Consider the following 25,087-nt stretch of genomic DNA (forward strand, 5'->3'; position numbering starts at 1 on the left):
GCGGGCCTCGCTGCCGTTCCGCCGCGTTGAAGCGAACCGCAGCGAGTTCAGAGCCGCTTCGCTTCTGTTGTTGTGTTTTAAATGAACGCGACGGAGCTGGAGGCCGAGACTGAAGTCTCCACTTCCGCTTCGGACATCGGCTCCCCGTCGGTGCGCAGTCTGGACTGCTGTACACCTCCCTGATCGATAATACATATCGATATTTAGCCGCTTGATTAATTAAATATGCGCCGAATTAAAAGTGTCAACTTGAACAGCAAAAACATTAAAAGTTAGATTACTTCACGTATAATTCACGTAGATATTTCTTATTAACTTTATTTCTCCCTCTGAACAACATCTTTTTTACATTTAACAACATTATTTGGTCTGTATTAACTGTAATGGTGTTGAATCTCATTTATTTGTTCTATTCTGCTCATTCAAATATGTATATTTATATATGTGTGTTCAGTAGCTGGTGGATAATGAGTCAGCCGCTGAGCATCATGGGATATGGAGATCACGTCATGTGACCCGAGTCAGAGAGAACTAATGGAGATCAGATCTGATCAGTGGAGAAATAATAGAAACTCATTCAGTATAAAACAGTTCATTTTGTACCAGCGTGTATATATTATATATATATATATATATATATATATATATTATATTTTATTTATATATATATATATATTGTCCTTTTGTCTCTGCAGGTAAGAACCGTCGTCTGAAGCAGGCGAAGGAAGAAGCTCAAGCCGAGATTGAACAGTATCGACTTCAGAGAGAGAAGGAGTTCAAGACCAAAGAAGCTGCTGTACGTATACTAATAATACTACAATAGACGACTAGTATACTAATACTACTATGACTACATTAATATTAATGTTTCTCTTCATCAGAATTATTCGGCCTCAGTTTATTAGAAATCTAATTTAGAAACTAAATCTTTAGTCTTCCTTATTCTCAGTTAATATTTATTAAAAATATATATATTGACTTAAGTCTCTTGATATATAGTTTATTGTACTACATTTAATAAATTTGAACCATTAAGTATTTTCATATAATATTGTGAATTTTTTTTTCTTTTCATTCAGCTGTTTGTGTTTAGGTGTTTCAAAATGTTTGCCCAAATATTTTCTTTGCCGTTTCCTCGTAATTTAAACTAAATCTTAATTTAAATTATTTTAGTTTCTGAATTTTTTTTACCAATTCTTCTCGACTTCTTCTCTCATTATTCCTTAAATAATTTGTATATTTAAAATCGGTTTTCATCCCCCAGGCCCTCGGTTCTCACGGCAACAGCGCGGTGGAGGTGGACCGCGACACGGTGGTGCGGATGAGCCACATCCAGGCCAGTTACCGTGGCAACCGGGAGGCGGTGCTGGGCGAGCTGCTGCGCCGCGTCTGCGACATCCAGCCGGAGTTTCACATCAACTACCGTGTGGCGGGCTGAGGGGCGGGGCCGTGAGAGAAGGGGCGGGGCCTCAATAGCAGCTGGGGCGGGGCAAACGGAGGAGACCGTGGACGTTAGAGACTTTAGCTTCAATCACAGACAAACATTTATTTTTTTGTTACTCAAAACTAATTAATCTGAAATTTCCACCAAAACGTGAAGTTTTTTATTTTGACTGTTTTGCAAAGTTCGTCTCCTCCGGTTTTCCTGCTGCGAGCGAAGACGTTAATAAATGTTGTTACTGTGTTGATGTTTACCAAATATTTATATTTAAATATATTTCTTTGAATCTAAAAATAAAATTCTTCCTTTACTGTTTCTCCGTGAGGTCTGAAAAGAAAATGAGATAATATTAATATAAATTACGATAAATGAATATAAATGAAATCTGGCTGATTGACAACGTGTCTCTGTTCTCAACCCTGATTGGCTGGAGAAAGTGGAAGGCTTTTATTGTGAAACTCATGCATTTCCACAGTTATTTTGGTTGTTTACTGTGTGTGACCATATGACTTCTTGTCGTTCTGAAGTTTTCCTGTTGATGTTTGTGAAGTGATGAGAAAATATTAAACTGAATGTTGATTGGCTGAAACTGCTCTGTGATTGGCTGAAATGTATTGTTTAAACCAGCATTTAGACATTGTCAGAACCTGATAGTCCACTGGTCCTTAAGGGGGTTAAAGGGGCTCCTATAGGAGGAGATGCCACTGGTCTGTAAAGGAGTACTTAAAGGTCCCTCTGGTCCTTGTGGGGGTCTAGGATTCCTTGAGGATGTTCCAGGGGACCTTGAGTAGGTTATTATTTCCTTGATGAGATCTAAAAGGGTCACAAAAATAATTTCAAATATTTTACGTTACAATATTATAACGAAAATAAAATAAGACTGTAGCATAACAAATAATACTTATAAAAAAGTATTTATCCTGAAGGAAATGATTGTAACAGAGTTTCATTAAAGATCACAACAGAAGAAATTTAAACGTATATGAACAATAAAATAATTTAAGTGTAAATAAAATAACACTGACACCGCTGCAAAATAAAGCATGATAGCAATAAATGTAAGGTAAATAAATGCATTAAAAGAAATACAACTAAAACTGAAGAAAGTAAAATACAACAAAGATTAAATACAAGTAAATAAATATAAAGTACATTAGAAGTGACTTATTTAAATACAGTTGCTCTCAGAGTTTTAAAGCAACAGTTTACAAAACAGAAACAAAGCTCTTTATTTTGTGTTATGATCAAATAAAACTTATTCTCCCTGTATTCTGGTCACCTGACTCTTCCCCACAAACACTCGAAAAACAACGTTTACGTGGCTCTAAAGAAGCCCCGCCTCTCATCTCAGGATCCGCCTCCCGATTGGTCCAAACTGGCAGTCCGAACTTCTATCCCCCGCCTCCTCTGAGCTCCGCCCCCCTGCGTAAAGACGTCATGACGCAAGGGGGGTAACGGAAACGACGTGCGGACAAGCAGACGGCGAAGAGGAGAAGTTGAAGAGACGAACCACTTTCTTCTTCTTCGGTTTTTGTTTTGTATTTATTTAGTGTCGCGTTTCGGAGCGGAAGAACCCCCAGAAGCCTCCCAGGTGAGCTCGCGACCCCTTTATCTGTGTGTTATTGTGTGTATAACTCTGACCTCTGTTGCTGCTGCACACGAACGCACCCCCCCCCACCCGGTCTGCTACTGTACGGGACTCCGTAGAGAAAAGGCACCGTTTAAGATGGTCGTGCCCTGAGTCAAAAACAGGCTCGGGCGAGGTTCGAACCTGTGACTGCCGGAACCGAACGGGTGTTGCTCTACACCCGGCTGTACTCACTTCACCTCCAGGGTCCCCGTTCCCTCAAAGCATCCCCTTTTACGACCCGGTTCACCGTAATCTCCGCCGCCGCCTCCCGTGTGTCGCGCCGGTGTTAAATGGAGAGGTTTTTCAAAGGGGATCCGGTTCGACTAAACTAAACCGTGATTGGTGGATGCGACGATGTACAGGTGAGGGAACGCAGGTGACTGCTCATCAAGGGAAAGGATGCAACGGGCCTGTTTTTTTTAAAATCATGAATGACATTTAGTTTACATAAGGACGAAGGAGGAGAACCGGTAGAGAACAATGAAGAACAATGAAGTCTGTGTGAGAGAACACGGATGAACTCATGTCACATGTTCATTAAACACATTCCAGACATAAAGGCATCCAAAGTGCCAACAAAAAAAGAATGAGTCTATTCATAAAAGATCAGAGACACTAACTAAACAGTATATGGTTTATTTAAAGGTGATCTGAGGTCTGCATCATCATAATAAAACATGGAGGTTACGATCACAATCCACACATCATCCTCATCTTCTGCACAGGTTGAACTTGATGCCAGTAAAAGCATCAGGACCGGAGCTCGGTGGTGAGTCTGGTTTGTGGCGACTGAGGGAACCAAGCTGGTCTGGGGTCAGTTGGGGTCATAGACTTCACCTTTTTTTTAGGACCTGGTTCTTCACGCTCGTGGAGAAGAGGACTCTTCCTGTGATTGGTGGATGTGATTCGGCGTCACGGGGAAGGAAAACATTTTGTCTGTTTTTGTTTCCTCGTGTATTAAAAAAACATATTTTTACACGCCCGTGTGAAGCAGATCGGTGAGGTTTTCTCGTAAAACAATGGTCGCTTCTGTCCTCAACAGGTTCTCCTCCTCGGAGACCAGGAAGCCCCGTGAAACATGTTTATGTATCCACGGCAACCTGCTCAGGTTCCTGCTTCCTCGTTCGGTCACTAGACCTCGGATACGGGCGCTAAACTGGTTCAGGTCAGGGTTCTGGTTCAGAAGCCGGTCTCGTCTGGTCAGGGTTCTGGTTCAGAAGCCGGTCTGGTCTGGTCAGGGTTCTGGTTCTGAAGTGGGTCTCGTCTGTGTCTTAGTATAAGTACACTGAATACTGGGTCTTTAGTAGTATAAATACACTGAATATTACTGGGTCTTTATTAGTATAAGTACACTGAATACTCAGTATTTACTAGTAGTAAATAACCAGTAATAACCAGTGTACTTATAAATATAAGTACACTGATTATTACTGGGTCTTTACTAGTGTTATTACACTGAATACTGGGTATTTACTAGTGTTATTACACTGAATACTTGGTCTGTTTTAGTACACTGATAACTGAGTCTTTACTAGTATTAGTACACTGAATACTGGGTCTTTTACAAGTATTGGTACACTGATCAGCTGATCCAGCTGTGATCAGGAAAGGACGTGTTTCCTCTCTCCTCGCATGGTTTCCTTGCTCCCCGTTGTGAGGAAACGCACCCGGTGACCTGCAGTCTGAATGGGAGACGCGTGACATCACTTCCTGTTCACCAACCCCAGGACGGTGAGCAAAGTTCAGCTCGGAGTCAATCAGTGACGAAGACCTGACTGCCATGGAGGTCAAAGGTCGGACACGTTGCCCAGGGGTCAGTGCTGCTCTCTGATTGGCCGATGAGAATGTCAATCGGGTTACGAGATCAATCGATTTATAATAATTCTATATATGTATAATGTAGTTATATCATTTAGCAAATAATAGATGCTTTCTATAATAATGTTAGTAAACCAGAACAGATATAAATATAAACTTCTGAACACGAGATCTTATTGGCTGCTGGAGGAAACTGCTCGACCAATCAGGAGTCTGTGATTTAAATCTTCACAATAAAATAGTTTAAAACATTTAAAATTAGTTTTTATTCTTTTCGGGAAACAGTTTCTCACTTTTTAAATTTATTTAAGATTAAATAACATTACCGTGGATTAAATTAAGACCGACTGTGATGAACTGACTGTTTGACTTGGGGGTCAAAGGTCAGAGGTCAACAGCTGCAGGAAGGTAATTGTTTACAGACACAGACTGATGTGATCTAGGACTGATGCAATCCAGGACTGATGGGATCTAGGACTGATTGGATCCCCCTCAGGCACCACCACATCCTCCACCGAAGACCCTCAGGGACTGTGTGGCCTCACAGAGCTACGCCACCATCAACGACCTCCAGAGACCTCCACCTGGTCTGGTTACATTTACCTGAACCAGGTGAGGGTTCCTGGTCCTCGGAGTGTCTCTCAAACTGGTTTAAACGTTACGTTAATAAAATCTGAGCTGAGACCTGCTGAACAGGAGCAGCTTGCGCCCTATAAACTGATCCCCGGTGAGGGTTCATTCTCTGTTTTCATTGGCTGTCAGGGAGACTCCTCCCAACTGATTGGGGGTCAGCGTGGGAGCTGATTGGCTGTCTGGGAAGCATGCCGGCGCCTGATTGGCCTGTTATCAGTTTGTATTGGCCGTTAAATGCTGTCCTCTCTTCCTCTCTTGCAGACGGTCTCTGTGCTCGCACTCCGCTCTCCAGGTAAGAGATTCTACTTCCTGTTTCAGGATTATTATTATTTAACCGAGCTTCACCTGAACTGAAATCAGCCAATCAGAGTGCAGGGAGAGAAAGCTGCCGTTTAGAGACGGACGGACTTTGAAAGATGTCGATAACGTTTTAAATGATGAACCAATCGCGATGGAGTTCACTGCAGACAGTTAATGATCTTTTGATCGGCATTCTGCTGAGCCGGTTCCAGGTTTCTGGGAAAAACTTTAAATTAGTGCGGCACGCCTTTTATTTATTCAATATAGCTTCAGATATAAAAACAATCGTTCTTGTTTTCTTCTTTCAGTTCTGCAGCGAACAAAGAATTTATTGTTTCATGAAACCGCTTGATCAGGACCTTGAACTTTGACCCCTCGTGCTCATATCTGCTGTGCAAACGGGTTATAAAACTCAGATTAAAAGAGAAAATATAACTTTTAGATCTCTGATGAGGTTATGATCCATATTAACAGATGACTTTGTTTGATTATAACTACAGATTATAGATTTAGATCTACATACACTGCAAATACTTTAACTTTGTTATAGTAATTATTTATTCATATAAACACACTATTCAAATGATAGATAATTAGAAGAGAAAGGTCCGGAGAGGAAGTCGATCAGATACAACTGTTGGTTTCATCGGCTGCTGTTTTTGTTTCATCATATTTACTTTAAAGTTGTATTTGACTTGAAGTCTTGACTTTTATTCTCATTTTAGTGAAAGAAAACTATTTTAATTATTTTAGTTTTAGTCTATGAATGACTCTCACATTTACTATATTATACATTTCAGCCAAAGTCCCTTGTTGTTGTTGTTGTGGTCAAAAGACATTTTTCCGTTCACACTTATTCTTTTAATGAACATTTTAAAGTAACGCATTAATAAAGCTGAAAACAAACGTTTGCTTCAAGTGTTTGTTGTCAAGTCAAAAAATCGTCTGGTTTCTGTTGTTGTTATTGTGAACTTTAAGTAAACAGGTCTATAATATTTATAATAAGTACTACATATCCTCCATGTTTTAATATGTTTTCGGTTCTCGTGAAAATTAAAGACAGCAAGAAACTGTAAAGAGAGAGAGAGTTACATTTATACTTTAACTCAAAGTGATGCTGATTCATCTAAACGGAAAAAACCATGAAGTAAGTGACGGCTGACCTTCTCGTTAATGTTGCCCTGATCTAATTGGCCACTCCTCGGAGCGCTCCGATTGGCTCGCTCTGCCTCCTGTAGCCTCGGGGCCCAGAGAGCCAATCGGATTACAGCGGTCTGCTCGGTGATGTCACCGGCGTTCATTCCGTCTGTCTCTCCGCTGGAGTCGACATCTCTTTCAGGTAGGAAACGATTTTTAACGTTGCGTTCCTGCATCCAGTCAAACACGCCAGAGTGCAGCTGCTTTTAAGCCTTTTATACAAAGAGCGTCTCCTGAGTTCTGGTTTTATGAGCTCGGCGGTTAATCAAGTTGTGTCTATGAACTCGGTGGTTTTGCTCCTCGGTGTTCAGACCTCCGGGCTTCTGTGAGACCGGAGCGAAACGGGACTTTTCTGTGGTTTCTATGTATAACGTCAGAGATGAAGATTTCCTCCCAGGAGTTTAAGTCAAAGTGTTTCATGTGCTGTGAGTTCTGTGTTGCACCTGTAGCTCCAGTAACTTTACCTCTGAATCCAATACAGAGATTAAAGGGATGAAGACAGTGAATTCCCTCCATGGCAGCAACATATTTCCCGTTTCCATCCCCGCCCCCAAAGCATCATGGGAACTGCTGTTCTAAAACATATCGATTTAAATTGATGAGCCTGTTTCTTGCAGCCATGGACCACATGAACCACATGAACCACAGCGCCATGGACCACAGCGCCATGGACCACAGCACCATGGACCACCATCACACCGTGTCTCCGCCCACCACTAGCGGACACGACCACGGAGGTGGAGTAGTTGGAGGAGAGGGACACGGGGGGATGGTGAGTGGTTCACATGCTACGCCATGCTAATATCACAGTAGCATTATAGTGCTAACGCCGACAGGTGATGCTAGCATGCTAATACGATAGCTCCATATAGTGTGAAGCTAACGTCTCGGTTGCCGTTGACCAGGTGATGACCTTCTACTTCGGCTACAACGTGGAGCTGCTGTTCACCGGCCTGCTCATCAACTCACCTGGAGGTACTTTTTTATTTTATTCCTATTTATATATTTATTTACATTTTTTATAATAATTTTTTTTTGATCAACATTTACTCCTCCCCTCTTTTCCCCTCGTCCAATCAGAGATGTTCGGGGCGTGTATTGGTGTCTTCCTATTGGCCGTGCTGTACGAGGGGTTGAAGATGGGTCGTGAGACGCTGCTGCGTCGCAGTCAGGTCAACGTCCGCTACAACTCCATGCCTCTGCCGGGGGCTGATGGCACGGTGCTGATGGAGACGCACAAGACAGTCGGGTAGGTGGCTAACGCTAGCAACAATAGATACACAACAGGAAGTGGTCACAGGAAGTGGTCACAGGTTGGCGGCGTGTTGGCGGCATGTTGGCAGCGTGTTGGCGGCATGTTGGCAGCGTGTTGACGGCGTGTGACAGTAACAGAAATCACAGTCATGTGATGTAAATGTCATGTGTTCACTGTCAGCTCAGTGATTGACGATCAGTGTTTGGAGGAGGCGGAGCGTTCTGTTGGACTAAAGTCCCGCCTCTCACGAAACTTTATCAGGTAACTGTAGAGTTCAGGTCCCGGTTCTGGTCTCTGTCCTGGTTCTTTATCTGCTGTTTGAGATGCTCTGATGAGACTAAAACAGATGATTTGATCCATTTTGAGGATGCATGATTAATGAGTATCAGCAGATTCTGATCGGAGCATCTCAATACCTCCGGCACAGGTAGATTTTCACAGGAACTCCAGTGTGTTGAGGCCTGGTGACTTAACCCTCAAGCTAATAGAAATGCTAACATTAATTGTCACACAAACAAAATATTAAACATATGTAGAGAGATAATGTGGACAGTAATGCTAACATGGTGCATTAGCAATGATGCTACACTACACAATATATAATGTTTTGCTGAAGCTAACAGTGGTGTGGAGCTATATCAGGTGTTTAAGATGGGGGAGTTTTAAAGCTAACAGCTTGTTGACATCTTGCAATGCTAACACAGCAACTAATACTAAGTTAGCTATATTCAGTTTAACATAAAACTGTACTGTATTTGTGTTAATAGCTATAATGCCAATATTAAAATGAACTAAAGTGCATGCATGCTAATGCTAACACACTAACAAACATGTTAATAGCAACATTATCTAAAACAGTGATGCTAACGGTAAAGCTAACCCCTCGTTTCGTCTTCTCAGGCAGCGGATGATAAGCCCCGCCCACTTCCTGCAGACCCTGTTGCACATCATTCAGGTGGTCGTCAGCTACTTCCTGATGCTCGTCTTCATGACCTACAACGCCTACCTGTGTATCGCCGTGGCAGCCGGCGCCGGCATGGGCTACTTCCTGTTCAGCTGGCGGAAGGCGGTGGTCGTCGACATCACCGAGCATTGTCATTAGCTAACGTAGTAGTTAGCATCCAATCGGGACGTTTGATTTCTGCTCATCACAATCGCTAAGACGCTAACAAACACTTTCACTTTACGTTAGCTAACTAGAACGTTAGCGTGGAAAATGAGACACTAAATCACAAACGTTACCCGGTAGGTTAACTTGCACACTAACATCTGTAGTTAGCGATTTATTAATCCGACAAGCACTTTTTGTCAGGTTTTTTTCTTTCTCTGAACTCCAGCTGGTGGACGAGCCGATCCAATCACGGCTCGGATCACCTCAGAAGGTTCTGATTGGCCAAATCACGTCTTACTGTCTTTTATTTCCATTTTGATGCCATGAAACAGGCAGATTAGCGCTAGCTGCTGTTAGCCAAAATGTTATCATATGTAGCTACACTTGTGATGTTAGCATTGTTAGCCATCAGTCAAGGAAACAGTATTTAAACATTTATTTTTAGTATAATTTATTAGCGAATAGAGGTTTACAAAAGTTTTCATTTACATTTTTATTAGTTAAATGAAATTATTAAAAATAACATTTTAGATTTTTGTTGCAGTTCAATCAAAAACACCTTCACTAAATAATGAGCCAAATTGATCAGTATATATTTTAAGAATTCCATTTTCAAAAAACTAGGTATCCATTTTCTTTTTTGAGAATTCCTGTTGGTCGGCGAGCCGTTTTTTAAACAAACATTCTTTGATTTTAAGTATGAAACGAGTCAAATCAATTTTTCTAAAAAAACATTTTGTGTTTTTCTCGCCGTTTTTGTCTGTCGGCCTGAAACCCGACACCTGTTGCCTTAAAGTGGCCGACAGACGTCCTGCTGTCAAACGGACTGGAGGCCAGTGTTCGATCTCTCGGTGCTGCTGTTCAACATGCCTGTTCACGTGGAGGCTCTGCTAGTTTCAGGACAACTTGTAGGCTCTTTACTTTTGTAGTTTCTTGAGCGGAGGTCGAAGTTCAGCGAGAACAAAACCACGATTAGGGAGGAAAGACCAAAAATAAAGGTTCCTAACTTTTAACTTTTCTTTCCGGCTGAATTTGACCTCTAGAGACGTCGTTGTGATTTATTGGGAATATTTTTTCTTATTTTTATCGATTCACACTGACAGGTGGGCGGAGTTTACTTACTGGACCAATCAGGTTGCAGGGACAGAGGGAAGTTACTGGATTTTTACTCAAACCTAAAATTAAAAAAAAAACGAAAGTGTCGGCATACCTTTCAGTGTGTGTTTGTCCGTGCAGCAAAGTGTTGTTAGACGTCCCGTCAGCTTCAGGGTTGAATCTCTCCTGTGAATCTGTTGATGTTGTTGAAGTTGGGATATCCGATTAAAACTGTTTGTGAAGGAATCTGTCAGAATATAAAGTGTCTGAAATATGTTTTAATTGTCACAAATGCTGGAATTATTGTAAAAAAAAACATATAATAAAGTTTATAAAGAAACTCGTCGTCATCTCTTCTGTATGAAGCAAATTAACCTCAAATCTGAGTTTCAGGATTTATTTAAAGATGTACTGTTATTTATTATTTTATATAAAACCAATCACAAACATATATTTTTTTCTGAAAATGAATGAAATGCAACATTCATACCCAATAATCAGAATATTCTGTTTCTGCTTGAACTCAACATATTTCAGTTGTTTTAATGAATTAAACAGGCGCTCCCTGTGGACTAAAGTGGTAGTGTTGGTTCTGGCGCTCCCTGTGGACTAAAGTGGTAGTGTTGGTTCTGGCGCCCCCTGTGGACTAAAGTGGTAGTGTTGGTTCTGGCGCTCCCTGTGGACTAAAGTGGTAGTGTTGGTTCTGGCGTCCCCTGTGGACTAAAGTGGTAGTGTTGGTTCTGGCGCCCACTGTAGACTAAAGTGGTAGTGTTGGTTCTGGCGCCCCCAGTGGACTAAAGTGGTAGTGTTGGTTCTGGCGCTCCCTGTGGACTAAAGTGGTAGTGTTGGTTCTGGCGCCCCCTGTGGACTAAAGTGGTAGTGTTGGTTCTGGCGCCCACTGTAGACTAAAGTGGTAGTGTTGGTTCTGGCGCCCCCAGTGGACTAAAGTGGTAGTGTTGGTTCTGGCGCCCCCTGTGGACTAAAGTGGTAGTGTTGGTTCTGGCGCTCCCTGTGGACTAAAGTGGTAGTGTTGGTTCTGCAGCAGGTCTGACAGTCTGCTCCTCTCAGTCTTGGTTCTGGTTCTCCCATGCCCCCCTTCCCACAGGACCAGCATTACGTCCTGGGTATCCAGCAGCGTGGTGTCGGCTACCAGAGAGGAGGAGACTCTGCTGCTGCCGGGAGCTGAGCTCTCCTCCTCCATCCGGAGCTCCGACTGCAGGTCCAAGGCTGCAGGTGAAGCCGGATCTGGGTCTGTCCACTGTGGACTAAACTGAGGTCAGTTAGCGGATCAGGACTAACCTGAGACTGGGTCAGGACCAGGTACATTTTTAGGTGCATTTAAAAAAGTGATAAACACATTAATGTTTAATAATTCTAATTAAATTATATACATTTATATAAACTGGCTTCTGCATTATGAGTACTTTTACTTGTGGTACTTAAAAGATATTTTAAAGATATACACACAATTATTATTTATATTATATTACGGTCTTCCGGCAAGAGCTGTTCTTCTTCTTTGACCAGTAAGAGGCAGTAACGAGCTTTAGCGTCGCCAGTCTACCGGAAGTAAAGAAGAAGAACTTCCGGGTGACAGGTGAATGTTGTTGTGCTGCGGGTCAAATCAATCAGGGACGAATATTCCTCCTTTTAAATAATTCCTCCGGTTGTTTTACCGGGAGCTTGATGAGCTCTGATATCCGTTAACCGGATCTTTCTCACGGTCCTCCCGCATCTCGGCCCCGCACCGACCCTCCGATGGCCTCCAGGCGGCCGGACAGCTTCGACGGACTCGGCTTCCGCGGCCGCGACGACCCGCTGTACGGAGCGAGCTACCCGGTCAGGAGCGCCGGAGGCCCCGCTGAGCTGCAGCAGCACCACTGGGTCACCACGCCGCCGGACATCCCGGGCAGCCGCAACCTGCACCACGGGGAACGGACACCTGGGCGCGACGAGCCGCCGCCGGGGGAGCACGGAGCTCCCGCAGCCGGATGGGAGGCTCCGGGGCCGGTCGTTCCTCCTGCCGGTGGGTCGGTGTGGGGGCACGGAGGGTGTTAGCATGCTAGGTAGCAGGAGGTGAAGGGCTAGCTAGGAATATATATATATATATATATATATATATATATATATGTAATATAATATAAAGTGTAACTCTTCATCCTCTCACTTTGGTATAAGGGCGTCTTCAGGACTAAAGTCGTATTAACGCGCATGTGTTGTTGGTTCTTTCAGAGCAGCTCAATCGATTTGCTGGATTTGGAATCGGACTCGTCAGGTTGGAAATAAATTATTATTAATATCATAATTATAGTAAAATATTAAGCTGTCAATCATCATGACATTAGGCCAAAACTAATTTCTATAATTGAGTCTGTCTGCCTGTCTCTCTCTCTCTGTTTGTCTGTCTGTCTGTTTGTCTGTCTCTCTGCCTGCCTGTCTGTCTCTCTGCAGTCTGTTCACAGAGAACGTCCTCGCTCATCCCTGCATCGTCTTCCGCAGACAGTGTCAGGTATCACCTTCTTATCAATAACTGATCAATAACTAACCTCGGGAGGACATGAGTAAACGTCCTCTGATAGATGCTGAGACGGAACATATTTAATCTTTATATAATAATTATATTCTCTCCTTTTTTAAACTTGCATTTACTCAAATAACAAACTTTAAACATGAGCTAATATACATTATACAAATCATGTTAATGATTTAAATGTAATTCTTGTAAAATATTTAGTTCCTATCAATAATAAATGAATGTCCTACCTTGTGTTTTTTTCCCCTTCTGCTCTGTGATTGGCTGTTGGTCTCAGGTGAACTACCATGCCCGGTGCTACCACCTGACTCCCTTCAGCGCTGTCGCCGTCATGTACTCCATCACCAAGGCTCAGGTGAGACGAGTCTGATCATTACAAAAAATAATATATATATATATATATATATATATATATATTACACAGATATATATGTGTATATATTAACTGTAAGTAATGGATGCAAACGTCATTATGTGGTGCAATATGTCTACTCGCTAACGTGTTGTTGTTGTTGTTGTTGTTGTTGTCGTCGTCCAGGGGCTGAAGGCTCTGTGGAAGGGGATGGGCAGCACCTTCATCGTTCACGGCATCACACTCGGAGCCGAGGGCGTCATGAGCGAGTTCACACCGTTACCACGGTAACTAACCACAGTCTGGAGTATTACTGTAGTATTATAGTGATGTCACTGCAGTGTTATTGTAGTTTTACTGAGAGTTTTTCTGTTCGTAGGGAACTTCCTCACAGGTGGAGCTGTAAACAGCTGGCTGGACATTTACTGCTTAAAGGGTCAGTTGTCTTCTTCTACTGATTTATTTATTTATTTATTTATTGAACGCATTTCTTCTTCTACTCATTTATTTAATGAACCTATTTCTTGTTCTGTGTGTTTGTGTCTCTCGTCCGCAGGTTAACGGCCGTGGTGGCTCTTCCTTTCTACTGTGCCAGCCTCATTGAGACCGTCCAGGTGATTTATTGATTGATGTTTTTTTATGGAGCTCCAATCAGCTGCTGTTATTTCCATCAGAAGTTATCGTTCCTTGTTGTTTCTCCGCAGAGCGAGATCGTCCGTGACGACTCGTCCTCCGGGCTGCTGGATTGTGTCCGTGAAGGTTTGACTCGGCTATTGGGCGTCGGCGCTCCTCACAGTCACCGGCTGCTTCCTCTCAGCTCTCTGCTGCTTCCTGTCGCGCTGCACGCCATCCTGCGCTACGCCATCGCCTCCTCCGTCCAGCGGGCGGCGCTGTGGCTGTACCAGCGAGGCAGGAAGCAGCGCGCCGACCCGTCCAACCCGCTGGACGCTTACTTTCCCGAGCTGGCGGCGGCGTGGGCGGGGTCTCTGGTGGCCGACGTCCTGCTGTTCCCTCTGGAGACGGCGCTGCACCGCCTCGGCCTGCAGGGCACGCGCACCATCATCGACGCCACCGACGGCGTGGTGGCTTCGGGGAACGTGGGCAGCCCGCTGGTTCTGCCCGTCAACACGCAGTACGACGGCTTCTCCGACTGCCTCCACGCCATCCGCCGCAAGGAGGGCGCCGCCGGGTTCTACCGAGGCTTCGGGGCGCTGGCGACGCAGTACGCGCTGCACGGGGCGCTGCTCGCCGCCGCCCGGACGCTGCTGAGGCTGCTGCTGCTGGAGGGCCGGGCCGAATAGAGGGTTACCATGGAGACGCTGCTTCACTTCCAAAGGTTCACCGTGATGACAAAAGATTTCTCAGTTTCTCGTCATAAGAAAAGAATTACAACCGTGTTGTTATAACAACATAACACACTTCACCTCCTTTCAGTGGTTTCACACTTCTGCTGTTTTTCCTGCGATTGCATCATATGTCCTTCATTAGAAAGCTCCCGGTCATTTTTTTCCTAGCTTAGCACAAAGACTGGAAGCAAGGGGCGGGGGGGGGCGGCTGTCGACTCTGAACGTTTGTGTCGAGTCCTGATGTCACTTCCTGCCTTGAAACAAAAATGTCATGGCGGTGTGTGTTGCCGTGGAAACGCAGTGTCACTTCCGGTTCCAGCATGACCTTGTGACCCAGTGCTGAAAGTCCCCGTAATAGAAATGCAGATATACATGAAAACAGCTGATTTAAACACGTATTTGTATAAAGTTGTAAAAATGGAAAATCTATTAAAAGAAATGTAGGTTTAGATTACATTATATTCAATAATTTAATAATCCATAAATATTAAAATGAAATGAGTGAATAAATTGACCAGAGATGGAAGTTGGTGTTGATTTTTCAAAATAAAGGTTTGGAATAATCGATGCAACTTTTTCAGCAGTCTGAAAGATGTGAATTAAAAGTTATTCAAAGTATTTGTATGTTTTTAATATTCAGCTAAAGTTGAGTCTGCACTTGTTCAAATGTTGTGTTTTTTTGTTGTAAATGTTGAAACTTTGCACTTTGTGCCGCAGAAAAATAAAATCTCAAGTTTTTTTTCTTCTGCTGTAAGATTGTTTTCATGTGAAATAAAACAAAATGAGACAAAGCTGCTTTTTCAATTCAATCCATAAGAATAAGTTAATTCATACAAATATATTGTTTTAATAAAGAAATATGACATTTTTTTCAAAGCACTAAAAATCCGGTTACTGTGTTTAGTATAGGTTTTAATTTGAATTCATTTTATTTTGTATAGCCCAAAATCACAAGTTACAAACTCCCCTTGGAGGGCTTTACAATCTGTACACATACAACATCCGTGACCTTTGACCTCACATCGGAGCAGGAAAAAAACTGAAAATACCCTTTCACTGGGAAAAAAAGGGGAAGAAACCTTGAGGAGAGTAACAGGAGGATCCCTCTCCCCGGATGGACAGAAGCAATAGATGTCATGTGTACAGATGAACAGTGTTACGAAGTTACAACACATTCAATGAATATGACAAAATGTATGAATAATGAGTACTAGGCATGGACCACGATCCAGACCTCCACAATCCATGAAACAGAAGGAGTTAGAGAGGAGAGGGGGGACATTAACAGAGGCCAGGCCTTTGAGGCAGGAGGCATTGGGAAGGAGGCAGGGCCAGGCCAGGGGATGGATACAGGAAGCAGGGGCAAGGAGTCAGGACCCAGGACCAGCTTCAGACACAGCCAGGTCCAATGGACCCTGTTAAGCAGGAAGGCACAAAGACTCCGGGGAAGAAGTAGAGTTAGTAATGTAAAATGAAGAGAGAGAAGAGGAGAGAGGTGCTCAGTGTATCCTAAAACGTCCCCTAGCATCCTCTAGGCCTATAGCAGCATATCTGCTATAAGTTTTACATCTTCTACTTATTATTCTACTTATGTTTTACCAGACAAGTTATGAATGATTCATTATTCTTGTTGATCACTATTTAAAATGTATTATATTAATTTTATTTATTATGTTTCCTTTTTTCTTCCAATTATTCCCTTAAAAAGCTATATATTTTAATGTAAATCTTAATAAATCATGGACCAGTTTTAATTAAACTGATGTATGTTATTAATTGTGTGTTCGTTTTCCTGCAACAAACCTTCGTCCTCAAAGCGGAACCTTCGTATGAACGTTCGTTGTTTGCAGTCGGATTCAGTTCCTCGGCGCTCCTCCATGTGTTTTCTCTCTCGCTCCGTCTTCTCGGTCTGTCGGTTTGTTGGTTAGTCTCCGTGTTTATTCGGTGAACTCCTCCGCTGTTACCGGACATGCCGGGCGGCAGCTCTTTGTTCTCCGGCTTCCGGGTTCTGGGTCTTTATTCCAACCACGTCCCGCACGCGCTCCGGTACCACAAGAAGCACCGCGAGTTCTACGTGGTGACGTCAGTCGGTCAATGTTTCCACACGTACAACGTAAGAAGTGTTATATACTGTTGTTTAAAGTGTGTGTGTGTGTCTGTGTCTCTCTCTCTCTCTGTGTGTGTGTGTGTGTGTGTGTGTGTGTGTGTGTGTGTGTGTGTGTGTGTGTGTGTGTGTGTGTGTGTGTGTGTGTGTGTGTGTGTGTGTGTGTGTGTGTGTGTGTGTGTGTGTGTGTGTGTGTGTGTGTGTGTGTGTGTGTGTCTGTGTCTGTGTCTCTGTGTGTGTCTCTCTCTGTATGTGTGTGTGTGTGTGTGTGTCTCTCTCTGTCTGTGTCTCTCTCTCTGTATGTGTGTGTGTGTGTCTCTCTCCCCCCACATGTCTGTCTCTTCTCCTGTTGATGCAGTTTTTAATGATGTATACTTGTGTTTATATAAAGCCGATGAGCCTATCAGCATATTGATTGATGGATGTATTGATTACTTTCAGGTGAACAGGTTGGGCATCGTGTCCGTCAGTGAGTACATTTCCATATATTTCAAAGTATTTTCACCCAACCATAGCAAGAATGTCGATAAAGTTATATGGTATAGAAAGTAAAAAAAGGTATTAAAGTCATAGTGTCGTCATTCACAACATCCGATTGGACAAGACACTGATGAGCAACTGGGGGCCAATCAGCTGGCTCGCTTTCAGAACAGGTTCAGATGTTATTATAGTATTAGTAGTAAGTCATAGTATGTGTGTGTGTATATGTATATATATATATATATATATATATATATATATATATATATATATATATATATATATATTTCTATGTGATGCTGCTGAGAGTTCTCCTCTCTGATTGGCTGCTCTGTTGCGATGTAACATGGTGGTTTCCTAGGCAACAGCCTGTCCGATGACATCACCTGTCTGGCGGCAGACCGGATGTTGGTGTTCGCCGCCACCGGACGGCTCATCACCGCCTTCGCCCGCAACAAAGAGGTCAGGAAACTTCATTTATATATATATATATATATAATAAAAACAGTAGAAACGTATTTTGAACCTGTTCGCTCTCTGTACAGGTGGTGATGTGTTACCATGGACACAAACAGGAAGTGCGCCTACTGCTCCCTTTGGGCGATCAGCTGATCTCGGCCGACACTGGCGGAGATGTCATTGTGTGGGATGTTCAGGAAGGGGGTAAAGGGGGCGGGGCTTCGCATATTCTCCAGTTTCTTTCCTTTTTGCCTCTTGTTACCCATCATGCCTTTCTCTCTCTCTCTCTCTCTCTCTCTCTCTCTCAGACGTCTACCTGCGGCTGCAGTTCGACCCCGCTTCCTTTGACGTGTCGGCCATGATGCACCCCAGCACCTACCTGAACAAGGTGCTGCTGGGAAGCTCCCAGGGTGCATTGCAGCTCTGGAACATCAAGACCAGGTGAGTGTGTCTTTTAGCCTCTCTCAGCTTTTATTGTGAAACACCTGAAGCAGTGTTTCCCCTACCATTTATATTGAGGGCACAGGTGAGCACACTGACAAGTGCGCGCGCACAGGTGAGCCCCTCCCACCAGCAGGCAGATAAATAAATACAATACGTGAATGGATAGATAAAAGACAATACAGAAAGTGGTCTCTTGTCCACTCAGGGTGGTGTTCCTGATATCAGTTTGAATCTTTTCAAAACAAGACACAGCTGTCAGAACTGCCCTCACAATATGAGGAGTTTGGTTGCTGGCCTCCATTGCCCTGACAGACAGCAGTGTAAACTGTGGGCGGGACTTCTCAACCATGAACATCCGCAACAGGCTGCAAGGAGTCTGTCTTGCAGCCTGTTGCGGATCTCCATAAATGGGCCAGACGTTTCTGACTTTGGAAATGTTCTTCCAAAAGCCCCGAAAAATACACTGCGGTGACAAAACCTGCACACTAAGTGTCGGTGTGTAATAATTAAATAATAATAACATATATTTTGTTAACATCGGGTTGTTCTTGTCTCCAGTAAACTGTTGTTCACGTTTCCCGGCTGGTCGGTCGGAGTCACAGTTCTGCAGCAGGTCAGTTACTCTCTTATACATTTAAGACTCAGGAAGGATTGGAAGGGTTTTATTTGATTTAGAAGGAGCATATCTATTTAATATTTTAATGTGACTCCTTTTTTTTTAATCAACAAGACAAATTAAAGTTAAAATAACACAACAGTAGTTACATTTATTTGAATATATTACGTGATTTTATTAATTATTTATACAAAATCTTTATCTGTTGAATAATAAAAACTCAATTTCCCAGAGTCCCGCAGTGGACGTAGTTGGCGTCGGCACGGCAACGGGACGCATCATCATTCACAACATCCGATTGGACGAGACACTAATGAGCTTTACGCAGGACTGGGGACCAATCAGCTCGCTCGCTTTCAGAACAGGTTCAGATATTATTATTGTTGGTATTAGTATTGGTTGTATTACTAGTATTATTAGTTGTATTTTCATTTTTATTATGTTTGTATTACCTTTAGTATTATTAGTAGTAGTATTACTATTAGTTGTATTAGTATAAATAGTAGTATTATTAGTATTGTTGTTATTATTATTATTAGTAGTATAATTATTATTATTAGTAGTAGTATTAATTAACATCTGCGTTTGCATATTTTTTTGTATTTATTTGTCTTTTCCCAAAGTTTTTCACTTTTTATTAAAATAAATTAAATAAACTTTATTGACACGAATAACAATAACATGCCGCTCCCTGTCAGACGGTCCACCTGTCTTGGCGTCCGGCAGCCCTCAGGGCCACATTGCATTCTGGGACCTGGAACGCCGTCAGCTGGTCACGCAGCACAGACACGCCCACAGGACCGCCATCGCCGCGGCAACCTTCCTGCACGGCGAGCCGCTGCTGATCACGAACGGTGCCGACAACGCCATCAAGGTTATTCTAATAATTATAATGTTGTCATGATTTCTTAATTTTTTTAGATTTTTTAATTTATTTTTGTTTTTTTTACCTCTTAATCAAAATTTCTTCCTCTAATAATAATCTTATAAATATCTAATTGTCTCCAGGTGTGGATATTTGACCAGGAGGGGGGGGCCCCCAGGTTGTTAAGGAGTCGTCAGGGACACAGTGCCCCGCCGACCTCCATCCATCACCACGGCAACGATGGAAAAAATATCCTCACTGCTGGTAAATAAATATGTGTATATATGTATATTTTAATGTATTTATATTATCATTACATAATTATTTTCATTATTTGTTTATATATATTTAATAAAATATATATATTAATCATTTTACTAGTTCAACTTTTATTTTTGTGTATATATATTATATATAAATATTAATATGTGTTATTCTGCCCCCTGCAGGTCAGGATGGGACGCTGCAGTCTTTCTCCACCATACACGAACGTTTCAATAAGAACTTGGGTCACGGTGAGTTTAACTAGACTCCATTTAAATAAAGTGTGATTTTAAAGATGCTCTAAAAACTACAAAGCACTGTGTGTGTGTGTGTGTTTGTGTTTCTAGGCTCCATCAACAAGAAGAAAGAGCAGAAGAAGAAGAAGGGGTTGTCCTACGAGGAGCTGCGTCTTCCTGCTATCACAGCGTTCTCCTCTGGTACACGCATATATATACACACACACACACACACACACAGACACATATATAAATTCCCCCTTGGGGATGAATAAAGTACATATCTTATCTTATTTAAACCTGTCTCTCTCAGCTGCTGCTCGTCAGTCGGACTGGGACGGCATTGTCGCGTGTCACCGTGGTTGCCTAGCGGCCACCACTTGGAACTACCAGCGGTGCACCATGGGAGTTCACCACCTGACGCCTCCGGCCGCTCACAAGACTGACATCGCCACGGTAACGGCCCGTTTCGCGACCATGTTTCTCTGAAGCTCCTCCCCCTGCGTTCTCTCACTGGTCACGTGACTTACTTTCTCTGTTTCCAGGCCGTTGACATCACTACCTGTGGTAACTTTGCTTTGATTGGCACGTCCTGCGGCCGCGTCGATGTCTACAACCTGCAGTCCGGCCAGCACCGTGGTTGCTACGGCAACGATGGGAAAGGTGTGTTCACCTGTTCTTGTATGTGATTGGTCAATGCTGTGCCTCCGTCCGTCACTAACCCCTCCCCCTCTGCTCCAGCTCACAGCGGGGCGGTGCGAGGCGTCGCCACAGACACCCTGAATCAGCTGACACTCACCGCAGCCTCTGATTGGCTGCTCAAGTTCTGGCGCTTCAAGAGCAGGAAACAGGAAGACCAGCTGAAGCTACATGCTGCGCCAGCTAGCATGATGCTACACAGAGACAGGTAGCTAACAGTTAGCATGATGTTACACAGATAGCAAATTCAATTCAGTTTATTTTTGTATAACCCAAAATCACAAATTACAAATTTGCCTCAGAGGGCTTTACAATCTGCACACATAGGACATCCCTGACCTTTGACCTCGCATCGGATCAGGAAAAAAACTGCTCGAATGGAAGTGCAGAGAAGGGTGTAAGACTACAACTCTGCCTCTGCTTCCTGATCTGAACCCTGGTTTGTCATGGATTAAGTCCGTTAATCAACCGTTATCAGGTTTCCCCCAGAAAGTCTGCCAGTTATCTACGTAGCCCACATTGTTTGTCACCTCGACAACCAGCGGTTGAGTGACATGCGACTATACATGTAATCATTGACCAAAGAGAATATTACGGAGTCCGACATTGTCTTGGCATATCTACACACCGATTGACTCCGGTCCCTGGCTTCAAATAGTTAGTAGGATGCAACATAGATTTTGGAAGCTAATGGTTAGCATGATGCTACACATACATTTAGCTAACACTGCTTTCTTTTTCTGTTAGCGGGATGTTAGCATTAGCGCTGGATGACTTCACGCTGCTGGTGGTCGACATAGAAACCAGACGGATCGTCAGGAAGTTTGCCGGTCACCACGGCAACATCAACGACATGGTGAGTCCTGGAGAGCTATCGGGATAGAGATAATTCCATGTTATCGATGTGTAATATGAGCTAGCATGCTATTAGACCTCTAATGCTAACAGCTAACAACCTGCTAATGATGTTTAATATATGCTAGCATGCTGACAGGGTTATTACGTCAGTCGCTCGGACCCTGTTGAAATTTTTAGGGCAATTATTATTATTCCGCTTTTCTATTTTAGACATTTAGCGCCCCCTCGAAGGTGGACCAGCGACGCCCCTCACCCAGAATATCCGATTGACTTTTTTTCACAAATGTCAAACTCCACCTGCTCTACAAAAAAGTCTCTCAGACCCCTAAGCTCCGCCTACTTAGATTTTCCGCTGTATATGTGCACATTGCATCCTGTAACATGCACAAAAGATGTTGTGCGATTTAAACACTAAGGGGCGCTAATTCATCCGATTCGGCCGTTTTTGTCATTTTTCACCATTTTACTTTTACACACAACTCCCACAAAATGTATCCGATCGACTTCTTGACGTAGCGTGGACCCGAATACACACCCACTTTGTGCGAATAATCATGCATGATGCTGGTCCCTGAGCACATTTACATGAAGAAACGTTAAAATTTGTCACAGAAACACCTACTGGGAAAAGAAAATTACATTTTTATACTCTAAAGTATTAAACCTAGTCTAGTAAAAATATATATTTAGACAGCAGAGTCTGTGGCTCCCTGGGATAAGAGTCTGCTTTGAAAGCTCAATGCCCAGCTTCACATCCCAGGGAGGACTTTTCTTTACATTTAATTTACATGACGTGGTCTCGACTTCACCCAGAGTCCCGCAGCCCCCCCCCCCCCCCCTCGACTGGCGCAAATAAGCGAGGCCCTGTTCATCAGCTTTAATTATTTTAATGTTTCTTCCTCAGACGTTCAGCCCCGATGGCCGCTGGCTGATCACCGTGGCGATGGACTGCACCATTCGTACCTGGGATCTCCCCTCTGGATTGTGAGAATGGAACAGTCCATTTCACCTCTATTAAACTGACTGTTACATTTGAACTTCACATAATTACATGAACATAACATTATTAAGTTGACAGGAATAATTACATTACTTCTTCTTCTTCAGTCTCGTCGATTGCTTCCTGGTTGCCATGGCGCCAGTGGGTGTGTCCCTTTCGCCGACGGGCGACTTCCTGGCGACGGCTCACGTTGACAGTCTGGGCGTTTACCTCTGGTTAGCTGTGTTTATATTTGTAAAAATGACATAACTGATGTGTTTCAGTCACTGTCAACTGATCTTCTGAAGCAGCCAATCACAGTGCAGCTCTCCTCCCCCAGGACCAATAAGAGTCTCTGTGGGCCTGTTGGGCTCCGCCCCCTCCCAGCTGACTACCAACCATCCGAGGTGACTCTGCCAGGGGTCACTGTGGACAAGTCGGAACAGGAAGTGACATCAGAGGGGGTTGATGAGGGGGTTGATGATGCGTACGAGTCAGCTGAACAGTTGGGGGCGGAGCTTGTGACTCTGTCGCTGCAGCCGGAGTCTCGATGGAAAAGTCTGCTGCACCTGGACATCATCAAAGTGAGTCCTCAAGCCTGATCTGGAGTCAGTTATTTTAGCTGTATATGAAATATGGTTATTTAGACATGAACAACATTATTATAACAGCTGTGTGTGTGTGTATGTATGTGTGTGTGTGTGTGTGTGTGTAGAGGAGGAATAAACCTGTAGCTCCGCCCGCTGCTCCGGCCGCTGCTCCGTTCTTCCTGCCAACACTTCCTGGTCTCACGCCTCGATTTACGTTGCCCACAACAACCGAAAAGGAAACGCAGGTAAAGCTGTAAATTCTTCTTTTGTGTATTCTTCTTTCCTACAGAGTCACTAAATAATGACAAGAATTGTTGTCTTTGCAGTCAAAGCTGGTGAGTTGGGGTTTGATGTCTCAGAGGTCAGAGTTCAGTTCTGATCTGGAATCAGCTCTCGATTCCGGTTCATGTGAGTCTGTTTCATTAAATAAACAATAACGTTTCAGTTTTAATGTTTAGTTTCACATCTCAATGTTGAAAATACATTTATTTTTATTTTTGTTTATATAAAAATGTGATTTCATCTTGGTTTTTTTGTATTTTTAAAATTAGCTTTTTAAGATATTGTTTTATATTTAGCATTTTAATTCTTTCTTGCTTTTGATTTTTGTAAAGTTTACCCATTAAATATTTGTATTTTTTTTTTTATTTAGTCGATTTAAACAAAAAAAATCTTTTTTAAAAATGTTGTTAAAAAAACAATATCATCCTGTTTATTTTTTTTCTTTACATTGTAAAATATTTAAATCATGTTTGTCGATTATTTAAAAAAATATTTTCTTGTCACTAACTTTGGATTTGTTTGTATTAAAAGGTTTTTGAATTTAAATAAAATGTATATTAAATAAAATGTCTAAATATAAAGTTAATATACACAATTGTGTCTGAATATGAAATATGTTTGTGAATAATATTGAATTTGTATTAATTAATTTAAATTCCTAATCATTAAATGAGAATAAAAAGTTTAGAATTCTTTTAATAACTTAATTAAACTCTCTTTCCGTGCAGTTGATCGCCCGGTGCGTCTCCTGAAGGATTGTGGGCCGGCGGCGCTGTCTGTCGAGCTCACCTGCCTGTCATCAGAGGGGGGCGGAGCCAGCAGCCTCCTGCTCGCCTTCATTCACATGATTGAAAGCATGTTGTCGAGTGGGCGGGACTTTGACCTGGCTCAAGGCTACCTGGCGCTGTTCCTGAAGGTCAGCCAATCAGAACGCAGCAGCCATTTTAAACAAATGTTTTTTGACGTGTTCAGTCTTTTTATTGTGGTAATATATTTGTATTTAAAATCTATTTTTCAGCTGCATCTCCGCTCGTTGTCAAAGGACCCTGTTGCCATGGCGGCGTTGCTCCGCCTCTCCTCCCGGCTGGAAGCGGGGTGGGCGGGGCTACGTTCATCATTTGACCAATCGCTGTGTCTGCTGTCGTATACCAAGAGTGCCTTACTGTGATGCACACACACCCGCACACACATATTGTGTTTTATTAAAGAGTTGTTGATTCGTCTTCTCAGCGTCTGTTTGTATTTATTTGTATTTGTCTATATAATCGGTTTGTTTATTAAATGATGAAGTGATATCAGAAACTCGCTAACTGTTCAAATATTCCTTTGGCTGACTTTTCACTGATAATACATGTTACCGGTGTTGTTTTATTATTATTATTATTATTATTGTTATGTTATTATTACTATTACTATAATAATAGAAGCTATTATTATTATCTAGTTTCTGTTCTAGAAGTACATTTTTGCTGATACTTTTACTTCCCTTTTTGAACAAAA

The 25,087-nt window shown here is 42.8% G+C and overlaps 4 protein-coding genes across 11 annotated transcripts in view; all 4 read left to right on the plus strand.

Moving 5' to 3' along the window:
* Positions 1–2,030, plus strand: part of atp6v1g1 (ATPase H+ transporting V1 subunit G1) — a 2,266-nt gene extending 236 nt beyond the window's left edge. The window contains exons 2-3 of the mRNA XM_034547575.1: positions 696–796; positions 1,265–2,030. Coding sequence (XP_034403466.1) covers positions 696–796; positions 1,265–1,438 — 275 coding nt within the window. The 3' untranslated portion in view covers positions 1,439–2,030. The remainder of the gene's footprint in view (positions 1–695; positions 797–1,264) is intronic.
* An 851-nt stretch (positions 2,031–2,881) lies between these two features.
* Positions 2,882–10,820, plus strand: slc31a1 (solute carrier family 31 member 1). 8 transcript variants are annotated; one of them, XM_034546595.1, is made up of 9 exons: positions 3,039–3,433; positions 3,797–4,884; positions 5,333–5,501; positions 5,784–5,814; positions 7,637–7,791; positions 7,925–7,994; positions 8,100–8,268; positions 8,455–8,535; positions 9,175–10,820. In XM_034546595.1, exons 5-9 carry the CDS (start codon positions 7,639–7,641, stop codon positions 9,374–9,376), a joined length of 675 nt encoding a protein of 224 aa, XP_034402486.1. In that variant the 5' UTR covers positions 3,039–3,433; positions 3,797–4,884; positions 5,333–5,501; positions 5,784–5,814; positions 7,637–7,638; the 3' UTR covers positions 9,377–10,820. The 8 variants fall into 8 exon arrangements, with proteins under 8 accessions (XP_034402485.1, XP_034402488.1, XP_034402491.1 ...); XM_034546594.1 differs by lacking the exons at positions 3,039–3,433; positions 3,797–4,884 and adding an exon at positions 2,882–3,032; XM_034546597.1 differs by lacking the exons at positions 3,039–3,433; positions 3,797–4,884 and adding an exon at positions 2,882–3,032 and having other exon boundaries at positions 5,386–5,501.
* Positions 10,821–12,045: 1,225 nt separating this feature from the next.
* slc25a46 (solute carrier family 25 member 46) lies at positions 12,046–15,500 on the plus strand. The gene is made up of 8 exons (XM_034547630.1): positions 12,046–12,506; positions 12,713–12,755; positions 12,932–12,989; positions 13,291–13,368; positions 13,552–13,652; positions 13,745–13,801; positions 13,922–13,979; positions 14,070–15,500. The coding sequence occupies exons 1-8, from the start codon at positions 12,239–12,241 to the stop codon at positions 14,664–14,666; spliced, it is 1,260 nt and encodes a 419-aa protein (XP_034403521.1). The 5' UTR covers positions 12,046–12,238; the 3' UTR covers positions 14,667–15,500.
* Positions 15,501–16,559: 1,059 nt separating this feature from the next.
* On the plus strand, positions 16,560–24,810 carry wdr36 (WD repeat domain 36). Its single transcript, XM_034547480.1, has 22 exons — positions 16,560–16,824; positions 17,257–17,284; positions 17,657–17,757; positions 17,841–17,958; positions 18,063–18,195; positions 18,757–18,811; positions 19,047–19,179; positions 19,513–19,688; positions 19,823–19,943; positions 20,129–20,194; positions 20,291–20,380; positions 20,493–20,635; positions 20,725–20,842; positions 20,921–21,086; positions 21,626–21,734; positions 22,641–22,720; positions 22,844–22,951; positions 23,056–23,299; positions 23,431–23,550; positions 23,632–23,713; positions 24,316–24,503; positions 24,606–24,810. The coding sequence occupies exons 1-22, from the start codon at positions 16,681–16,683 to the stop codon at positions 24,753–24,755; spliced, it is 2,673 nt and encodes an 890-aa protein (XP_034403371.1). The 5' UTR covers positions 16,560–16,680; the 3' UTR covers positions 24,756–24,810.
* The last annotated feature ends 277 nt before the right edge of the window (positions 24,811–25,087 follow it).

This window comes from Cyclopterus lumpus, chromosome 12, assembly GCF_009769545.1.
Source record: "Cyclopterus lumpus isolate fCycLum1 chromosome 12, fCycLum1.pri, whole genome shotgun sequence".
NCBI lineage: Eukaryota > Metazoa > Chordata > Actinopteri > Perciformes > Cyclopteridae > Cyclopterus > Cyclopterus lumpus.